The sequence below is a fragment of the Brachyistius frenatus genome, unplaced genomic scaffold, assembly GCF_029030835.1.
Source record: "Brachyistius frenatus isolate BFR_SWC_R1_liver_20210118 unplaced genomic scaffold, ASM2903083v1 Contig_16, whole genome shotgun sequence".
Classification (NCBI taxonomy): Eukaryota; Metazoa; Chordata; class Actinopteri; family Embiotocidae; genus Brachyistius; species Brachyistius frenatus.
This window is the reverse complement of record NW_027210615.1, coordinates 3,298,132-3,319,632: the sequence shown is the minus strand read 5'-3', so window position 1 is coordinate 3,319,632 and position 21,501 is coordinate 3,298,132. Positions and strand designations below refer to the sequence as shown.

At 40.6% G+C, this 21,501-nt stretch overlaps 1 protein-coding gene across 6 annotated transcripts in view; it reads left to right on the top strand.

The window, feature by feature from the left end:
- Window positions 1-19,925, top strand: part of trim33 (tripartite motif containing 33) — a 29,060-nt gene extending 9,135 nt beyond the window's left edge. Inside the window, exons 4-21 of one of the 6 annotated variants that reach the window (XM_069694000.1) lie at window positions 1-133; window positions 1,260-1,376; window positions 1,487-1,601; window positions 4,322-4,468; window positions 5,065-5,182; window positions 5,399-5,796; window positions 6,546-6,734; window positions 7,795-7,851; window positions 8,117-8,317; window positions 8,939-9,071; window positions 9,411-9,474; window positions 10,901-11,042; window positions 11,486-11,889; window positions 12,110-12,221; window positions 12,313-12,387; window positions 14,319-14,471; window positions 17,196-17,246; window positions 19,178-19,925. In XM_069694000.1, the coding sequence (XP_069550101.1) occupies window positions 1-133; window positions 1,260-1,376; window positions 1,487-1,601; window positions 4,322-4,468; window positions 5,065-5,182; window positions 5,399-5,796; window positions 6,546-6,734; window positions 7,795-7,851; window positions 8,117-8,317; window positions 8,939-9,071; window positions 9,411-9,474; window positions 10,901-11,042; window positions 11,486-11,889; window positions 12,110-12,221; window positions 12,313-12,387; window positions 14,319-14,471; window positions 17,196-17,246; window positions 19,178-19,399 (2,831 nt within the window). In that variant the 3' untranslated portion in view covers window positions 19,400-19,925. Of the gene's footprint in view, window positions 134-1,259; window positions 1,377-1,486; window positions 1,602-4,321; window positions 4,469-5,064; window positions 5,183-5,398; window positions 5,797-6,545; window positions 6,735-7,794; window positions 7,852-8,116; window positions 8,318-8,938; window positions 9,072-9,410; window positions 9,475-10,894; window positions 11,043-11,485; window positions 11,890-12,109; window positions 12,222-12,312; window positions 12,388-14,318; window positions 14,472-17,195; window positions 17,247-19,177 lie in introns of all 6 variants that reach the window. The other 5 variants (XM_069693999.1, XM_069694003.1, XM_069694002.1 and 2 more) reach the window with 5 other exon arrangements.
- Window positions 19,926-21,501: the final 1,576 nt, after the last annotated feature.

Here is a 21,501-nt window from a genome sequence, read left to right as displayed (position 1 = left end):
AGTCTGTCGGTCCATCTGGACAGAGGCCTGTTTTCTGTCCAATCCACAAGCAGGAGCCCCTGAAGCTGTTCTGTGAGACTTGTGACGCTTTGACCTGCAGGGACTGTCAGCTGCTGGAGCACAAAGAGCACAGGTAGCTCAGCATATACACTTTTATTTTATTTTTCTAATGAACTGTCCATTTCTTCTTTATCTGGTTGGGTGCCAGTATTTTTGGATTAACTGTGGCAACATTCAGTATTTTACACCGGCATTCATAATAACTCTGGTTTCTGCATTGGTTGTGTTTTGGTTTGACATGTCATAGCTCATTATTTACAGTTTGAATCCTCTTTGAATTCGTGCTGACTGTTTCCTACAGCAAACAATAAGGCTTTCACTGACTGTCTGCCCTGCAGGCAGCCCATTGGTTTCAGTTCATTTCAGTGTAAAAATCAGTTGCCGAGATCTGAAACATGCTTGTTGGTGCTAAAACTGATGGTGTGAATGTACATGGCAGATTTGATGTCAATTTAGCGGTCAAGATTTAAGTGTTGGTCACAAGCAGATTGATAAAGGAGCCACATTAGACACGGTCTTGGAAGAGGTAAAACAAGGACAAGAACAGTTTTTTTCCCATATTATTTTTTTTTTTATCAAGTCCTGTTTATTTGTGTAGCTCATTTTCACATGCTGTGCCCGAATGGATTTTACAAGACCACATGGACGATAACTTCCAATCCAGCTGACAAAACCTAAATATCTAAGGGATTAAATCATAAAAAAAAGTGCAGCCAAAGAAACTCAGAAACAGACTCCTCTCCTACCAGTGGTATAACTGAGGAATATACAAAAAAAGGAAAACGGTGTATATCATTTACAAGAACTACAAAACATCAAATGGGACAAAGAATCCAACAACTGGATCATAATATGTCCAATACTTAAAATAGCCCAAGGGGCAATTTGTGGGTTTAAATGTTTCTTCAACAGATGGATGCAGCTCAATATCCCCCCCTAAATAAAAAATAAAAATCATAAATCCCCTACAATTGACAACAAGAGACAGTAGTTGCATTCATGTATGTTGCTTGAGTACTAATGAATAATATGCAAAGTGTCAGAGCATCATTTTGGTAAAAAAAATAATTATTTGTCAAGTTTTTTGCCATTGAAACCTCATTAATATTTTGAAGCCATTTCTTGTTCTGTTTAACATTAATTTTGTCATTAATTTGAGTCATTCAGTTCATCAAAAGTTGTTGGTGACTCATTCCTAGGTACCAGTTTCTGGATGAGGCTTACCAGAACCAGAAAGGCACCATTGAGTCCCATATAGCCAAACTACAGGAGAAGAGGAACTACGTCCATTACTCTGTCTCTCAGGTGCAAAGCAGGTACGAGTTTTTCATGACCAGATTCCGCTCCAGTAATCCCCATTGACACCATTTCTGTATATACTGTTGGCTAGTATTGAATCACTTACTGTCTTTTTTTTCAAATCCAGGTTAAAAGAGCTGAATGAGACGCACAAGAAGGTGGAGCATGAGATAAAAATTGCAGTATTTACTCTTATAAATGAAATCAACAAGAAGGGCAAGTCCTTGTTGCAGCAGTTGGAGGTAAGAGAATATTAATGAATGTTAGTCTGGCCTTCATATTGTGCTTCAAAATCACTAGAACAAATAATTGCATTGTTGAAATGGATGTGGAACGGTACTTGCATGTATTTGAGAGCTCATGCTCTGCTTGTTGGTTCTCTGTAACAGTAATTTCACTCCTGAAGTTTATGTTGACATTACTGAAATTACACAGGTGTTCGTAAAAGGTTTGCAAAAGGACTTTGTGTTGTTTGTGTGTCTGGTCTCTGGTCATACATACAACTATAATGAGACATCCAAGAACACATTGTGTAACTATACTTTCTCATTTATTATAGATATTAAATCCATTCTTTACATACTCAGTTCTGTCATTGAATTCACTTCATGTCATATTTCCGACTACCTCCCCATTTTCTGTACGCTCATTTAATTTATTTGTTTGACTTTGTTGCATGCTATTACCTCTACAGAAGCATCCCATGGTGATGGTTAAATTGTGTAAATGTAATAAAATCTTAGGATCTATTCCATCTCCATGCATATGCTAACATATTTGTAGTAGCTTAGAGACTTGTCTCAGTCAAGATTCAAAAAACATTAAAACACCTGCAGAGGTTGTCTGAAATTATATTGAAATGTTGATCTGCATAATATGGAGTGGTTTCCACAAATCAAATCAAAGTTAATGGTGGAAATACGCTTGCTTTTAAAGTGTACAGTTGCCAAAAATGTCTGTCACTTATACACGTAGTCTTATCAGTTTCCTAAGAAGTCTTTACAGTAAGTAACTTTTAACCTCTTAATGTTACACACACACACACACACACACACACACACACACACACACACACACACACACACACACACACACACACAAATACAGTGGGTACGGAAAGTATTCAGACCCCTTTAAATTTTTCACTCTTTGTTTCATTGCAGCCATTTGCTAAAATCAAAAAAGTTCATTTTATTTCTCATTAATGTACACTCAGCACCCCATCTTGACAGAAAAAAACAGAAATGTAGAAATTTGTGCAAATTTATTAAAAAAGAAAAACTGAAATATCACATGGTCATAAGTATTCAGACCCTTTGCTGTGACACTCATTTAACTCACATACTGTCCATTTCTTCTGATCCTCCTTGAGATGGTTCTACTCCTTCATTGGAGTCCAACTGTGTTTAATTAAACTGATTGGACTTGATTAGGAAAGGCACACGCCTATCTATATAAGACCTTACAGCTCACAGTGCATGTCAGAGCAAATGAGAATCATGAGGTCGAAGGAACTGTCCAAGGAGCTCAGAGACAGAGTTGTGGCAAGGCACAGATCTGGCCAAGGTTACAAAATAATTTCTGCAGCACTCAAGGTTCCTAAGAGCACAGTGGCCTCCATAATCCTTAAATGGAAGAAGTTTGGGACGACCAGAACTCTTCCTAGACCTGGCCGTCCAGCCAAACTGAGCAATCGTAGGAGAAGAGCCTTGGTGAGAGAGGTAAAGAAGAACCCAAAGATCACTGTGGCTGAGCTCCAGAGATGCAGTAGGGAGATGGGAGAAAGTTCCACAAAGTCAACTATCACTGCAGCCCTCCACCAGTCGGGGCTTTATGGCCGAGTGGCCCGACGGAAGCCTCTCCTCAGTGCAAGACATATGAAAGCTCGCATAGAGTTTGACAAAAAACACATGAAGGACTCCCAGACTATGAGAAATAAGATTCTCTGGTCTGATGAGACCAAGATTGAACTTTTTGGCGTTAATTCTAAGCGGTATGTGTGGAGAAAACCAGGCACTGCTCATCACCTGCCCAATACAATCCCAACAGTGAAACATGGTGGTGGCAGCATCATGCTATGGGGGTGTTTTTCAGCTGCAGGGACAGGACGACTGGTTGCAATTGAAGGAAAGATGAATGCGGCCAAGTACAGAGATATCCTGGAAGAAAACCTCTTCCAGAGTGCTCTGGACCTCAGACTGGGCCGAAGGTTCACCTTCCAACAAGACAATGACCCGAAGCACACAGCTAAAATAACAAAGGAGTGGCTTTGGAACAACTCTGTGACCATTCTTGACTGGCCCAGCCAGAGCCCTGACCTAAACCCAATTGAGCATCTCTGGAGAGACCTGAAAATGGCTGTCCACCAACGTTCACCATCCAACCTGACGGAACTGGAGAGGATCTGCAAGGAAGAATGGCAGAGGATCCCCAAATCCAGGTGTGAAAAGCTTGTTGCATCATTCCCAAGAAGACTCATGGCTGTACTAGCTCAAAAGGGTGCTTCTACTCAATATTGAGCAAAGGGTCTGAATACTTATGACCATGTGATATTTCAGTTTTTCTTTTTTAATAAATTTGCACAAATTTCTACATTTCTGTTTTTTTCTGTCAAGATGGGGTGCTGAGTGTACATTAATGAGAAATAAAATGAACTTTTTTGATTTTAGCAAATGGCTGCAATGAAACAAAGAGTGAAAAATTTGAAGGGGTCTGAATACTTTCTGTACCCACTGTACATACATATACATACACACACTCTCACACTTTGGCTGGCCCAGGCTGAGTCACATCATCATAATCCTAAAATCCTAAAATAAAATAAGACAGACTTTTTATCTTTAGCTGTCTGAGCACAAATGATCACACAGAGATAAATGATATTATTATGAATAGATGATTAACCTATCAATAATTCACAAACATCCGTTCCTTAACCAAAGTAATCTTACTTTCTGTCCAGAGTGTGACCAAAGAGCGCAGTGTGAGGCTTGTAACTCAGCACAAGGACACCACCCAGCTGGCCCAGCAGATCCACCACGTGCTCAACTTCTGCCACTGGGCCATCACTACTGGCAGCAGCACCGCGCTGCTCTACAGCAAGAGGCTGGTATGTTTCTCTGCAGCTTAAGGAGCTACAGCTGACTATGGGCTCAAAAACAAAACAAAATTGACATCAGATGGCATGACTGGTTTACAACCAGGGAAAAGTGTTGAGTTTGAGAGGATCCCAACATTTTGTTGTACATCAAAAGAATTGCATTGAATTTTTTTTTTTTTATTCTTGAGTTGATCTTAATTGCCTCTGTTTGTGACAGAACACGTCACAAAGTGAACATCATCAGGTGTGAACAACAGTCTCTGAAGCCTGTATAAAGGAGCAGTCTATGAACACTGCATTATGTCTGAAGTAACCTGCTGGCCAAGTTTTGGCGAGATATATTTCAAGTTGCTGAACGGTCTCCTTTTTCCCCGAATTACGTTGATGTGGGTTTGTTTTCTTTACTCACACAAGACAGGCTGCTGTCCTGTGGATTAGACCACTCCCCCCCAAGACCATCTGCAAATTAGATAATTGCGCTAGTGTTATTGTAGGATTAGGCAGTAATGCTGCCAAAGGGCATGTTGACAAATGGGGTATTTGTTGCTGTCACGTAGTCAGGCTCAGTAACCGAGGAATATTGTTCTGTCTGTGCTTGCATTTAGATTATTTTCCAGCTTCGCCAGCTCTTCAAGGCTCGACTGGAGCCGGCACCACAGGCCAATGGAGTTGTGCGATTCTTCTGTGACCCCACCTTCTGGGCCAAAAATGTAGTGAATCTAGGTGAGAGAAATTTGTTACCTAATTATCCCTTATCAATCAGTATTTCCTGTATTAATTATTGACTTTCAGTTGCTTAATAATTTGTTCTGATTAAGACAAAGAGCATCTGATACTCTCAGTCTTTGGTTATTTCTTTGTGACAGATGAAGGAATATTTCAGAGCATGCGCTCTTCTTCCAATTCAGCTCACTAACGTCCACCTTCTTGTCGTTGTAGGTAATTTAGTAATTGAAAAACCACCTCCACCGCCCAACATGATGGTCGGAGGACCGCCTATTTCTCCAGGACAAGGTCACACAGGCAAACACCAGGGTCAGATCAATCTTGCCCAGCTCCGCTTGCAGCACATGCAGCAGGCAGCCTATGCACAGCAGAAGCAGCATCATCAGCAACAGCAGCAACAACAACAACAACAACAACACCAACACCAACAGCAGCAACAACAACAACAACACCAACAACAACAACAACAGCAGCAGCAGCAGCAGCAGCAGCAACAACAACAACAACAACAGCAGCAGCACCAGCAGCAGATCCAGCAACAGATGCGCATCGCCTCACAAATGTCCCAGCAGCATGTCCGACAGGCGGGCCCCCCCTTGGTTCAGCAGCAGGTATGGAAAACACTCGTCAAGGTACCACACTGGAATAGAAAACAAAACTGTGCTCTAATTCAACTAAACTTTACAAATCTGTTATTATGACTGTTATGATTATTTAATTAGTTACATTTTCACTCTTAATTTTTTTTAAATATATTTATTCATTCAGTTTTGGATCAGATTTGATTATAATTATTTTTAAGGGGGGCGTCTGAGAGGATTTGGTGACAGACCACCTTGAGAGCCTCATCCAAAATGAACACACTGATGATCACTGACTGAAATATCTCAAGAAGAACATGTACATCGTTTAAATGAATACTTTTTCTGTTTTCATTAACCACAAACGACCTGCTTAACATTGTTGTCAATTATCATCCGAATCATCCGATGATTTCAGAGAGTTCATAACAAGTAAATAGTTTCTTGTATTTACATTTAAAGTCATAATGCGGTGTGGTAATGAATTGATTAGCAGGAACTGAAAATTCTCCTTAGAGGTGCGTTAAAGGACAGAGACATCTAGAACGCAGCACAACACCACCACATGACAAGAACTTATGACATGTTCCCTGTGATGGATTATCTATCTTCTATCTGCAGGAGGGCTTTATTATGACTGCACAAATTATGATTTTTTTTTTTAAATGGTTTTGTTATTTAAATTGCTTGACTCCGAAGAGTGCCTGCTGTTTATATAATCCTCCATTGCTGTGTGTATTGAGTGATATGATTTTCACGCACAATTTATCTTTAACCAGCCTCCAAGACTCATCAGTATGCAGCAGCTACCAAGAGGGCCCGGGGGTATGAACGGTGGCCCCGGTCCCCCCATGTACCCTTCCACCCACCACATGCGCCTACCCGGTCCACCACAGGGCCGAATGGCCAGCTCTCAGCCAAGACATAACGGGCAGCAGTACACCCCTATGATGCAGCTACAGAGACAAGTTAGTACAAACACACACTGGTTTCATTTCATTGAAATAGATAAACAGGATAGTTTTGGTATTTTATGGCAAATTATGACTGGCGTTTTTTTTTAAACTCTCAAAAAGATTTTATTGGTCAAAATCTGTATTAAAATGAACATACACGTGTTGCTCAGAAAATACTTTTGAAGTCCGTCTGTGATTGATGGCTGAGGTGTACCGTATGGAGGCTGATGGTTTCGCTATCTATCTTGACTTTCCAAGGTATTGTGTTCTGAGATGCCATATTTAAAATGAAATAATTTAATCCAAGTGAAATCTCATTTGCTGTGTGCACATTCCATTTTCTTGTTTGAAAATGCATTATTACTGATCACATTACACTTAAAACTGCAGCTATCTAATTACTTTGAAAACTTACTGTCACGATAGGCCGGCGCTGACGGAAAGCCCTGAACGTACTGGAACCTGAATATACAATCACATCTTGAGCAGCGCCAAAATCCAGTTCCAGGAACTTGTGGATAGTTAACACTGGAAACAAGGCTGAAGCCTGCAACAGTGGCAACACACTAACATTATGTTTTGTGAAGTCCCTGCAGTGGAAAAGGGCGACTTCATGTTACATCTGCCCTCTTGTCTTGACTTCTGCATTTCCCATTTAGCATTCAGTTTCAGTACAATATCGGGAGGGTTAGTCTACAAAGTGAACGAGAAACTATTTGTCAGTAAAGTTTTGATTTTACTTCAGAATATATATTACCATGAACAGGAGATATTATCCTAATTTTGTGCACACAAATGGCAAATGAAATGTCAATGTGATGAATTATATTTAAATACAGGCATACCTGACCTTTATAGGCAAGATGACGGTGAGCCAACTGAAACGGTGGTTTCAGAGGAGGCTGCAAAAGTCTTCATTCAGCTCTGCCTCACCAATGTGTCTATCCATATCAAGCTGACTGTTTGCTCAAGTAATGTTTACAGTTCAGTATGAAAGTACATTCACTGCATGCATGTGAGACTAGGTAAGAGGCACCTCTACTATATCTAGCCCCTTTTTCTTTTTGTCCAGATGTCTATAGAATCTGAGATGAGCCACCCAAGGTTTCGTTTCTTACTACAATCAGGGGTTTGGCACCTTTTTCCTACTTTGTCATTTATGTGTCTTGTGTAGCATGTGTGGCCACTCGAATGCATGAGAAAGCAACCATGGTGTTTACACAACAATTTTTATTTTATTTTTTAAAAAACCTCAGTGAATGACCCCCCTCATTGTTGCTGTTGTCCCTCCTCTCGTCACTTCCTTCTTTCTATCTTCCCGACATCGCTCTTCCTCTCCACTTTTCCGGTGCTCATCTTTTCCTCCATCCTTCCTTCTCTCTTGTTCTGTGTAGCATTCCAACCCAGGACATGCGGGGCCTTTCCCGGTCGCGTCCCTGCACAATGCCAACCCCACGAGTCCCACCAGTGCCAGTATGGCCGGTGCCCATGCTCACCGAGGCCCTGCCAGCCCCATCATAGGTCCCATCGAGCTCATCCCCTCCGTCACCAACCCTGAGAACCTGCCCTGCCTTCCTGAGATCCCACCCATTCAAGTGAGCACAGTTTAACCACGGTTGTTTACAGTTTTAAATTAAAGAATTATAAAATGATCACTTAGAAAACATTTAAAATGTGATGGTGTTTCTTTAACGTATCACATAATCATTTTGATGTAGAATGAGTACATATATCTGAGATAAATATATATAACCTAGACAGATCAGTTTTACCTTTATTTATTCTAAAAATGTCATCAACATCAAGTCATTTATTCAAAAGAACACACGCAGCCTCAAAACTACAGAAGTTGCATTATGAATCTAAGCTACGAGTGTCTCCAATTTAGCAGTGTTGGAGTTTATTCTACTAGAAAGTTGTAACTGGAAAAAAAAAACACCTTTTAAAGCCAACTGATCTGGTTGTGTGTCTTTTAGCTCTGAACTCAACTAATGATCTGACATTTAGCTGTAGCTTAGACTGAAAGTTCAAAGTACAGGGAAAGTCCAATTTAACAGGTCAGAAAATATTACAAATATTAATCTCTTGGATTGTTATATTTTCCCTTGTTGTTTATAAGGTTTAATATATTACTTTTAGAACAATTGTTGACTCTTTGAGTAACATGATTCTCTGTTCATATTTTCTCGACCATTGTGCTTTTCTGGCATCACTAGTTGGAGGATGCAGGTTCCAGCAACCTTGGACACCTCCTTTCTCGTTACATCACAGCCAGCACGCAGCATCAGCTGGGCTCGATGGACATGAACCCCTCACCTGGACTCTCCACACACTCTCCTGGGTCTTCAGGTACCCACATGTTCAGGGAGAACCTCCAACAGAGCTTCCTGTTTGTCCTTTCATGCTTTACTTCCTGCATTCTTCAAGTTGAAAGTTGAAATAGTTTTATTGAATGTGTAAGACATTCTTGAATTAAATTGCTGTATAATGATAAACTATATGTCATTACCTTGTTATAAAATGGTATATACTATATTTTTTTACCCAATTTTTGCACCTTAATTATTTCTTTTGTGCTAAATGTCTGATTTTTCTCATTTATCACTGTGTACATGTTAAACAACCTTCATGTACTTGTACAAGAAGTTACCTTTGCTGTTTGATCACCCGTTTCATTTCTGTCTGCAGGTCTGTCCAACACTCACACGCCAGCACGACCTTCTAGCAATTCCAGCACAGGCAGCCGCGGCAGGTAAGAGAGTCTGAAGCTATTGAATGAGCAGAACACTTTGCCCTTAATTTAAAAAAGATTTGCTAGTGCACTAGTGTACGTTTGACCTGTAGCAAAAGCAATTGTGCTGGTTTACTTAATCGCAGGTTTAAAGACTTTGTTCAGTCCATTAAAATATGAGCTGTAGGGATGTCCCGAGCAGATCTCAAAGATCGGTGTCAGGGAAGTCATTTTTTTCAAACTGATTGGTATTGCCTACACTGAGCTATATTTAGCTCCTTGTTTTATGTCAACTGTCACACCGGTGGCATTAATGGAGAACACATTTTGTGTCAGGAGGCAGAGTATACTCTGGCATGTGGCATACGTGCACGACAAAAATACGTGCAGCATGGAAATAATTTAAAATTGAAAAGAATAGCAGCTCAACAGCTAGTTGTAGTCTCTGCAATTTAGCATTTTGTTAGGCGGTACGAACTGAGCTGCGTTCAATACTACTAATTTGATACCACACCTAAAATATATATGAACACTCAATGACATGCAGTAAGTTTACTCGTGTAACTTTGATCAAGTGGAATTGTGACATTAATAATTAAAAAACGGTGGTCTATGGAGCATTTTTAACACAAAAGCCATGATTTGATTTCATTTTCAAAGTGTTGAAGGACAAAGCCTAAAGATGAAACAGTTCTAACTTTCCAAATACTGACAATCTGTGTGATTTTAAGCTTGACAGCAGAATTGTACATAGACCAGACTGGGAGTTTAAAACAAGTCTTCGCACATTACAACGTCGTGCAGTTTGGTCGTTTAAATATAATGCATTGTTTTTCTTTCTTTATCTTTTACCCCACAATCCAGTCATAATTCACGCATTCGGCCGTTTCCCTCCACATTGGAACTAATGATGAGAACTTGAATAATAAAGTTTGTGAAAACAGGGAGATGGGTAACAAGGAAAGTCTTTCATCTTTATTTCTTAGCAATTAAATGAAAGATGGCAGCTCATAAAACTCGGTCAATGCTGAGGTGGAGGGAAAATACGCATTAGTGAGTGACACTGCTAAAAAAAAAAAAAATCAATAACACTATCAAAGGCACGCAAAAATGAAGAAATATTGACACAGACTTGCTCAAACATCAGATGCTCAGAAACGGCCACATATATGTATCTTCACCATTTGGTTTGACCCTTCATGTGTTGCAGCATAAATCAGGAACTCAGCGACAGGATGTGGACGTTGTGACACCTCTCGTTTCATACGAGAACTTAGCATTCATAGATTTCATAGTTAACACGGTTATTAAGTACAATCTTTCCCTTGTTGTCTAACCTTAACCAGCAGCTCCAGTAACAACAAGTGATTGTATGTTTGTCCTGTGCTCGACAAACGGGTTTAGTCAAAACGGTTAAGATTCCTGTGTTGTGTCCGGGAAGCTGTAGCTCTGCAGGGAGGGCGGGGCCAGGAGGTGCAGTGGAGCAGGTGAGGGTGAAGCAGGAGCCCGGTACAGAGGAAAGCTACAGCTGCCCAGCTTCCACTCTGAAGACGGAGCGGGGCAAAGATGCCGGGAGGAGCGCCTGCATGGTATGAGCGCGTCTTTTCACCCACCAGTTTTAAAACGGGCCGTTGGGTTCTGGAAAGTGATGACATCAGACTGCACTGATCTGTAATACTGGCAGCTGGTTATTTGTGCTGCTTTGAGCTTGTTGTCAGTTTACATCATGATATGGCAAACCGTGTTGGAAGGAGTCTCCTTCCAACATTATGGAAACAAAGGTCCAGGGGTGCAGGAAGATCAGTTTGAAAAGTTTGGTAAAAAAAAATATGTCAACAAGTGGAAATTCAACTCCACACTGGTGACAACAACTTAACTCAGATTACACAAAGGTCCACATTTAAGACAGATTCTGTCAGTCTTTTCCTCGGATATACTGAGATTCACACTTCTCAATGATATATTAGTAACAGAAAATGTTATTATTATGAAGTGTTAAAACAATCTAATGATTTTGTGTGTTTCCCCCCAGATGAGCAGTCCAGAGGACAGCCCCCTTCCTGTATTGGGAACCATATCTACAGGCCAAGATGCCCTCAGAGCTCTAGGGGAGCGCATCAAAACGGAACCCCAGTCGGACACACCTTGTTCTGGACTGAACGGCTCCAATGCAGCCGCGTCCTCTTCCTCATCTACCACTTTGACCTCCACTACCTCGTCGTCCACGGAGAACAGCGGCTGCACGATGGGCGCTCCCCTCACTAACGGAACAGAGACCAAAGAGAGCGGGACGTCCGCTGGAACGGGGAAAGAGGACGACCCCAACGAAGACTGGTGCGCTGTTTGTATCAACGGTGGTGACCTGCTATGCTGTGACCGCTGTCCCAAAGTGTTTCATATGAAATGCCACGTTCCCACCATAAAAATCTTCCCCACGTAAGTGATCAGTACGGCTCACTTTTTTTGGTGATGCAGTCTTGTTTTACATCAACACAAACACACGAACATGTTTGAGACATTGACCAAATTCATTCCTAATTTGCAGTTAGAGCTCCGTACTTGCAGACAGACACGTCAGCCTGAAGCTAGTAACATGTCTAAATGCCTTACTCCTCCAGCTGTTCTGAATGTCCTCTGTGTGATTTCTGTGCGTCAGGGGGGAATTTCTCTGCACGTTTTGCCGGAGTCAAAGCAACCCCGAAATAGAGTACTGTGACGACAGCAGGAAAATCAAAGACGAGCAGGCCCTGAGTCCTGAGGACCAACGGGTCAGTACAGCCACCCCATCCCAGACCTTCTTCATGAAGAGTACGAAGCAGCTAATTCTCTCTCTCTCTCTCTCTCTCTCCCTGTCTGCAGAGATGTGAACGCCTCCTGCTGTACATCTACTGTCATGAGCTCAGCATGGGCTTCAGGGAACCTGTTCCAAGCTCTGTAAGTGGCTCTACAAGACACACTCTCAAACACACACAGTCCTGTCAGTTACCAGCGCCGTCACAATCATGAAATTATAGATGCCAATATACAAATTTACAAATAACTGCGGTTAATATTTCGTGTTTTTCTGTTCTTTTCAAGCCATCACAATAGTATAAGCCCAATCATAGTTTGTTAATACAGATATTATGAATAAGAGGAGGCATTTATTGGCATTGAACCTCAGAATCCACAAATCACGACCTCTCGTTTTTAATTTAGCTTCAAACCATAATGTGCCCCCAGCAAATGCTCATCAAAATGCACTCTGTTGAACACTAGAAGTTAGGCGCCTTGAGATAATCATTTTCTGGTGCTTTCCTCTCATGCTGTTAACTAGAGCAGAGGGAGAGGGAGCAACAAAACAACGTCACTAAAAGAGCTCCAGTCAAACCTGGAAAAATGTTGGAAAATATATGTGGAAATATTGTTGGAAATATGCCTTTTTTCTTTTTTTTTTTTCATTTAATCCAGCTGTTTTCTACAGATGAATGCTTTTTTTTTTTTTTATTCTGCAGAATGATTGCAGCCAGCTGAAATAATTGTGATCGGGCCGTTATGTAATAATTGTAACGGTCATACCTGTTACAACTTGATGGCCCGTCATAAGCGTTGTGAAACATTTTGGTCAGCTTTCCAGTTGCCTCGTGAATCCCATAAAAGTTCTCCTTCCTTCTATTTCTCATGTTGCAGCAAAATTTCATCATTCTTCATTTCTTTTATTAGTCCACATCCACTCTCATCTGCGTCGTTGTTCTTCCCAAACAGTTTCACACAGTAATCAGAACATTTCCGAGGCAAAAAATAAAAGCCCATTTACTTCATTGTGGAACTAACCATAAACCTGGTTAAAATGCCAAGACATGTTTCCTCTTTTTTATAACCCAGGACCATCTTCTAAAGCTCTGACAAACCTGGAAGCACCTAATTTGTGTCCGGTGTGTGGACATTTTTTTCCTCGTTAAACTGTATTGTATAATTTCTTCCTCTGATCAATAATTGATGAGCTAGCTCTGTGCAGGCTCATTATTATTATATGACTCATAAAGTCCTTTGAGGGTGACTGAAGTTAATTTCATTCCACAGGTCTGTAGCTTATATAATGTACATAAATATAAATCAGGTCTCAGGAGGGTTGAAATGAGTCTGTGGAAATTTGCAATATCAAAGTTGATGGGGCAAAAAGAAAATGTTCTTGTTTGGTTTTTTTGACAAAATTCTGCTGTATATATATATATTTTTTTTAGCTTTATTTTTGTTTTCCTCCGTTAGTACAACATTTGACCACATTTTATTTACAGCTCAGGCCCTTTTTGGCATGTCTTTGTCCTTGTATAATTTTTTTTTAAACAATACAATAGTGTTTCGGGGTGCACTGTAAATGCTTGAATCCCTCGAACAACTCCTAAAGTTGTTGTTCTTCTTATTCCTGTCTCCTTTTGAACTGGATTTTAGAAACTCTTAAGCTACAGTTACCAGACTGAACAGGGAGGTTCAGATCAACCTGTAATCAACAGAAATCGGAGTATTTGAACTTGTGCTGGCAGCATAACAGAGTTTTGGTGTATGTAAATATCTTAGAGAGCCTCTTGATGGGTTTTATGCGAGTTACTTAAAGTTTTAAGTTGAATTTGTTGTATGTATATTGGACAGCAGTGTGGTTGCAGATCCTTGCGCTCCACCTTTGCATAGTGATATACACCTCACAACTTTAAGCACATGTTGTAACTTGAACTGATTTTGTTTTGAGGGTTGGTTTGCTGGAGCTGATTTCTGCTGCCTTTTAGAATCGTTTGATTTCTATGTTTCTGTTTCACTGCCAAAGGAAAGAAGAAACGATCATATGCAATAATCGGAGCTGTTATCTGACCCACTTTTGTTGAACCTAGGTGCCCAACTACTACAAGATCATCAAGCAGCCCATGGACCTGAAGAAGGTGAAGAAGAAGCTGCAGTTACGCAGCTCGCACTACTACCAGTCCATCCTGGACTTTGTGTCCGACATGCGCCTGGTCTTCACAAACTGTGCAAAGTACAATGAGGTGAGCAGCACGAGTCTTGAGCCTGCTTTTGGGGAATGGCATCTGCTTATATGTGCATGCAGACATGGGTTAGACTGATATGGTTTGAAGTCTTAGTGGCCACCAGCTGATTTGAAAAATTGAAAAATGACGAGGCAAATGATTATTACGAGTCTAAACTTCCTTTGAAGACGGGCTGATCTTGGAGAGGGAAGTGAGAAGTGGTGTTGAGGGACTATATTGTGCAACACAGTTGTTTCCACTAACTAACACTGGCTGTCGGAGCATCGAGTGTTACGTTGTCACTGTGCTCTCTTCACACTGGCTGCAGGTACACTGTCTGAACTCCATTAACACTGTGTATCACAATGACAAGTGTGTTTTTAATGGATAGCTGTGGTCATGTGATAGTTTTAACATCATATTTCACCACATTGTTCTTGGTTGATATGCAGGGTTGCAGCGGTATACTGGTTATCATGCCATGTAAAAAGCGTTTCTCCTTCTCAGCTTCCACTGCCTGCCTGTCAGACTCAACAGTGGGCAGCACACACACACACACACACACACACACACACACACTTAGCAGAGAAAGCAAAATCAAAGTGGGATACCTTTTTATGTCTTACAAATGAACATGGGCTTGTCCTCGAGGACCAAAGGAAGGAAACACATCCAACATGCTCGAGGATCCCTCCGCGCAGATCAAACCGTGTTTTATTTGTAACGTTTGAAAATGGGTCGCGAGATGTGCTGCCCACATCCCGGCCCGGCCACATCTGCATCATCGATCTGTTCATCTATCGGTAATCTCTGACGCGCGCGTATGAGCGAGTTTACGGTACAGACGGTTTCGGTCTGGCTGAGCTGTCGTGCACCTCCAGTGAACTGGCAACTATTCTGATAATAGTTTACAGCACTGGTGGCGGCATTACTCGCTATATTCTGAATCTTTCAAACCAAACAATATATTAAATTTAAAAAAAAAAAACATCCTTAGTGAAAATAGCTGATCATTAGTTGCAGATATAAAACAGTTGAAAAGAGTAAAACTACAGTAAAATCCTGCTTTTACATTCAAACATTTCATTTATTTTCAAAATGAAGACCCACTTCAGTTTAATAAAAGAAAGAGTAAAGCTTTTGTTTAATCCAAAAAGCCTTCAGTTTTTACTCCTTTAATGATCATTTAAACTGATAATAAATATAATTGTGAAATACCGTACACTGATGATATGTTTTAAGAGACGGTCATCGATCTCATACCGTTGCAACCCTAGTGATATAATGTATTTTGAAGTATAATGAATGCATTTATTTGTGTTGCTTCTTGACATTGAGATGCTGTTTATGATGTCATGTACTTTCTGTGTGTACTGGAACATTTACATACACTCATGCTTTTAATGTGTCACCTATATGGGTCAACTACAAAGTACACTGTATGTTCATGTACTACACCTTCCTACAACACCGGGAAGCTTCTGCTTTATCACCACGTGAACAACGTGTGGAACTCAGACTTCCTCGACATCACTTCTCTGTAACGTCTCGGAGCCTCGCTGGACAAACTCACCACGCAATATCATAGCGTACCTGAACTTAACAGCAAGTAAGGTCTTCACCTGTGAAGGATGTCGCTAACACTCAAGACATTTAGTTGAAATGACATGCTATGATATAACGAAAGACATTTCAGCCTGATATCACTGCAATGTCATTAGAATACAGTAATTAGAAAGTAAAGAGCGAGTGAGTGACGACTCGCCATTCGGGTGACACGGCAACATTAGTGGTTTAAAAACGTGTGAAACTGTTCTTCCTTGGACAACTCGATCCATCAAAGAGTCGCTTTTTTTTTTATATATTAAGTCTCTGAACTCCAAACAGTCGCCGAGCGTTGCTTTGCTCCGGTTCCATTTTTCCTGACTGTGGAGTCATTTTTCACTGCAACAGCAAGTCCTGCACCTCCTGCGGAAAGAAACAACACAATCCCGGTTAGAAGTAGGATTGAAATTAAAAACTGCTCTCTGCATCCCATCTCTTGTGTTCTCGACCTTCCAGTTCAGGTGAAAGTTTGTCACGTGACTGTTGATCTCAGCAGAGTCATTCAAGGCTTCCCAGTTGCGCTGAGGAGCACAGAGTCTTTGTTTTTTATGGGAAATGGATAACGCGAACGCTTTATTTATCATTTATTCACATTTTCTACATGTTCTGATACAACACTGCCTCCATAAAACAGAACATTGGATAAGAGAAGTTGTTCTGTTTGAAGCCTTTGATCATGTTAATAGACTTTTTCCGAGAATCCATCAATAATTATTGAGTATTTTGATGTGCATGATCCTGTATATGATCGAGTCATTAAAGACAACATACACACTCTCAATAGTGCATTTATCTACATAAAAATGGTGACGCACGAAATGTGGCTGTTAAAAAAAACAACCAAGTGTATTATATGGTGAAATGATAAATGTGCCACACAAAAGTGAATTGGTTGGATTCCTGAACTAATATTACCACTTGTTTCCTGTAGTTTCTTGTAGTTTCCTGTAGCCTATGTGACCTTTTACTTGCTGTTAACTTCTGCAGGAACAACTTGGGGACACACACCTCATATTTGAGGACAGTAGGCCATAAACAGATTTCTGATCTGTTGTTATCTAACCTGCCTGTGCTGTGAACTCTTTTCTTCCCGCTGCTGCTTCACTGTCTTTGTTGTAATGTTATTGCCCCTTTTAGATGTCTCGAATAATCCAGGTTTATGATGAGGAGAAACAGATTAATACGCAGGTAAGCCGTTTCGAATAGAGCAGAGATGTCCTCTCCTCTCCCACTGAGGCTCCAAGAAATGTTTGTGCCCTTTATCGAAGCGTAAAGAATTCATGAGCAGCGAACTGGGGCCGTGATACAGTTTGTAATTTTAAATATTATGCATAGAAGGGTGGAAAGTGAATTACTGTTCTGCTCTTGGGAAGGCTGATTTCATTCATCTTAATGAAAGGTGGGTAGGGACAGCGTGATAGATTACAGGTTGTCTGGAGGTCCTGAAAAATGTCTCCTTGTCTGATTTTGGTGGAATTTCCTTCAGAGGCCTTCAGACGTGTCGATTTAATGAGTTGACCACAGGGAGGAATTAGCGTTTTCAAAGTGGGCTGAACAAAACATAAGAAACCCTGGGCTGCTTAGATGGACTTGTTTTGCTTTCATTTTTACTCTCATTTTAAATATTTTCACTTTTAAAAGGATGTTATTTCTATTTTGCTTGCATGTGTTTTCACTTTTAAGTCTTGTCATTGGATGATACAGAATATGAGTGTAACGTGAGAATAAGGGATCGTGTCAGTAAGCTTCTCCACGCCGAATAAGTGGAAAATCAAAAGATGTGCGATTGTAGTGTATTTATACATTTTTGTGATTGTTTTGTTTTTGCAGCGGCTGTTCTTAAAAAAAAATCGCGCCGTAAGTTTGGGCAGGAAAAGGTTGTAAGATTGCAAGTGGAGGAAAAGTAATTGCGATATTTTAGTTCTAATCTTTCTTTCTTTTTTCTTTTAATTTTTTGAGTTCAGAGAACCATGGGGCTCAAAGTTACAAAAAAATTCAAAGAGATGACGCAGTTTAATAATCTGTGACTAATGCAGAATACAACTGCAAGATTTTCTGTAAAAATAATGGCTTTAAATATTTTTTTAGATAATAGTAAGTCGACACTAAGGCCTATCGTATGCACAGAAACAAAGACGACTAGTGCGTATACAACTAATTCAGTATATTCCTCATTTCACATAAACCCCTTCACTTCCAGTGGTTCCAGCTCGTCCAGTCAGCCAGCATGCAGTTTGTTTTGATGATGAGAGGAGAGGTTGAAGAGCTTTGTTCACTGTAAAGCAGGTATTTTTGTGTAGGTTTGAAAGTGTGTAAACATGTGAGTGAAGCTGCCGTCTGCATGCGAGAAGCCCAAACTTGAGTTTTGACTTTCACAGCCCTTTGTAGTTTTGACCACAAGTTCACCATTTTAGAAGCAAAAGAGCATCAGTTCTGATTTCATATAGATAGATAGAAATATATAGATAGATACTTTATTAATCCCACAAGGGGAATTTTTTTTCGCTACTTTAGATCTTGTGCTTTCTAAATCTAAGGGACTGGTAGCTCTTCATAAGAGTGAACCTCTGAGCTCAGGGCTCGTTTGACAATATATTGATACCCTAAAAAGTTGATTTACCGCCCAGCCATAGCAGGCGAGGTTATTAGTGGTTTCTGATGGATGCTGGACGGCATTTAGGCTTTTCTGTCCATGGAAGATCTACAGAGTTGCTTTTTATGTCAGTGGTATTAAAACTTTTTTTTTTTTTTTTTTAAATAGCATTAAAGGTTCAGATTCTGTATTTCAGCCTCACTGGTTGATTCATTGAACTAAGAGTTCAGTAGAAAATATGAAAGCAGCCGTATTGAAGCTGTTGACATTCAGTGAATTGATAGAAATGCTTCGTGGAGCCACAGTGGAGGAGGGCGGCAGGATATCCCTGCTCTGTACAGCAAGGTTGACCAAGGGGCCCCTCGCCACCAGACCTTAACCACATCTAATTTGTCTCCTCGTTCTCCTCTTCCTCCTCCCTGCTTCAACCCATTCATTCTTCCCACTCAATGGTACGCCCACACCTTCTTCATCCATGTCACTCCTTCTTCTCCTCTTCCTCCTCTTCCTCCTCTTCTTCTGACAGGTGGGATCGGAGATGGCGATTTCGGGCAAGGCGGTCAGCGTGTACTTTGAGGAGAAGTTGCAGGAGATGTTCCCAGGACAAATCTTCCCCGAAGCACCTGAACCTGAAACCACGGAAGAAAAGGAAAAGGAGGACAACGACACGGACGAGTCTGAGGACGACTTCGTACAGCCCAGACGCAAGCGGTTGAAAACGGATGAGAAGTTGTTCCACATCAAGTGAGAACCGAGAGAAGTGACAAACTGTCTTCCTCACGTCCTCCACTTCTCTTTTTATTTTATATTCATTTTTTGAGGCAGCAGACAAAAAGGATGAGGTTTTTCTGTACAAACTCTGCTTTATCTCATCTTTGCCTTTGAAAGAATCGCCGTCACCGACACAAGACGTCTGCTTTTCTGAGAACTCTCGAGGACAGCAAATAGAGGTTTTCCTCCTCGTTTAACGGACGTTCAACTCGCTTGTACAGATTTTGGAGTAAGACTTGTTTTGCAGTAGTTAGCAATTGGTCATTTTTTTTTTTCTATCATCCATTTTCATTTGTAGATTTGTTGTGATAATTTCTTTATAAAACATTTGAATTCCCGGTTCTGTTTTAATGTATTATATCTATTCTTTGACATGAAGCCTACCAAGTATTTGTATGACTTTGTGGAAACGTAATGTACATAAGAGAATCTAGCCGGCTGAAGGTATTCCTACAGTATAGATGTTTGGGTGCGTCATCAATAAAACCTGTTCTTGAAATATATTCGAAGGAAATGTGTTGTGTGGAGTAGCTGTGGGGTCGCCAGATCTGGCACAAAACTTTCTCACAAAAGCCGTGATGGTGTCGAGTCATGTGGTTTCACACGTCGGGGGGGGGGGTTTCACACGTCGTCTTCACAGCAATAACAAAATACATGTGCAACATTTGAACAGTTCGATTTCTTTGTAGAAACCAGTGCGCCCTGTATTCGGCCTCCTGTCGGAGGTACAGCAGGAAGATCACTGGTGGTACTAACAACGTGGCTCTATTTGGTTCACGTGTGCCCATAAGTTGTGCCGGTGAGCCTCCACGTTTCATAGCAGGACGCTCTGACTGAAGCAGCTACAAAGAGCTCAGACATCCTTCTATATTTACACTAGTAAGTTCTGTGGCGCTTAATACTGACTTACTGCTACACAATAAACACATTTCTAACAAATCATGCACATTATTGGTCAACAACAGAGTCAACAGAAGGTCCGAAACAAAATAACCGGACATATCGGGTGTCTTGTTAATCTCGTATAAAGTGGAAGATTTGAACTCCCGCAGTACTCCGTTAGAAGAAGTCATGATCAGCCAGTGGTAGAAAGTAACACCCGGGTATTAGTTTGATCTCCTTTACTTGAGCCTTTGAATCTACTTTATACTTTGAAATTGAGAAATTGTACTTTCTACTTCATTTATTTTGACGGCTTCGGTTGCTTTTCAGATGAAGATTTGACACGATGGATAATATAACGAGCTTTTACGATACAACACATTGTTAAAGATGAATGAATAAGCGGTTTTCACCCTTTTGTTTCTTCCAAAAAGGGTCAAATTTCAAATGTGTGAAAGTTGTTAAGAGCTTCACCAAATAGGGAATTTACCCTCTAAACTTCTCACATGCTTTCATTTCAGTAAATGTTCAAATTATTCAATAGTTGAGCAAAAATCACTGATTGGGAAAAAGTCCCCAAAAAAACCCTAAAACAGTTTTGTTGATCAGAACTTTGTGTTTTTCCTCTTTCAGTAATTGTCTTGACAACCTCACATTTATCTGCTGTCCCTGGATATACAGTAGTTCAAACTAGCCGCTACAACAGCCTGACTATTAATAATCCAGTCATGTCTTATATATTTATATGTGTCATAGGGACAAAAGCTGTACTCTTAATACTTCTGTACTTTAAGAAGGATTTTTTTTTTTTTTTTTTTTTCTGGCAGGACTTTTACTTGTATTGGACTTTTTGCACACTGCTGTACTTGTACTTTCGCATTAGTAAAGGATCTGACTTGTCCTTCCACCGCTGCTATTGGCTCTATAAAAGAAAATGCTGCCTCGGCTTCTGCATTTCTGTCCCCTGTCTTATGTTGTAATCACTGACGCGACGCCTGCAGCCAATCTGAAAGTAAAACCGCACGAGCTGACTTCTGTTAAACGAGGTGCTGAGTCAGCAGTCTGATCGAGCATCAGCTGACACCTCCGTCATACGACAAATAGCACGTATTATCTTTTCCCTTTTTACTCGCTGTTGGATTTAATCGGGTTGTTTTTTTTTTCCAGGTAGGATTTTTCCTCATCGTCTTTAAAAAA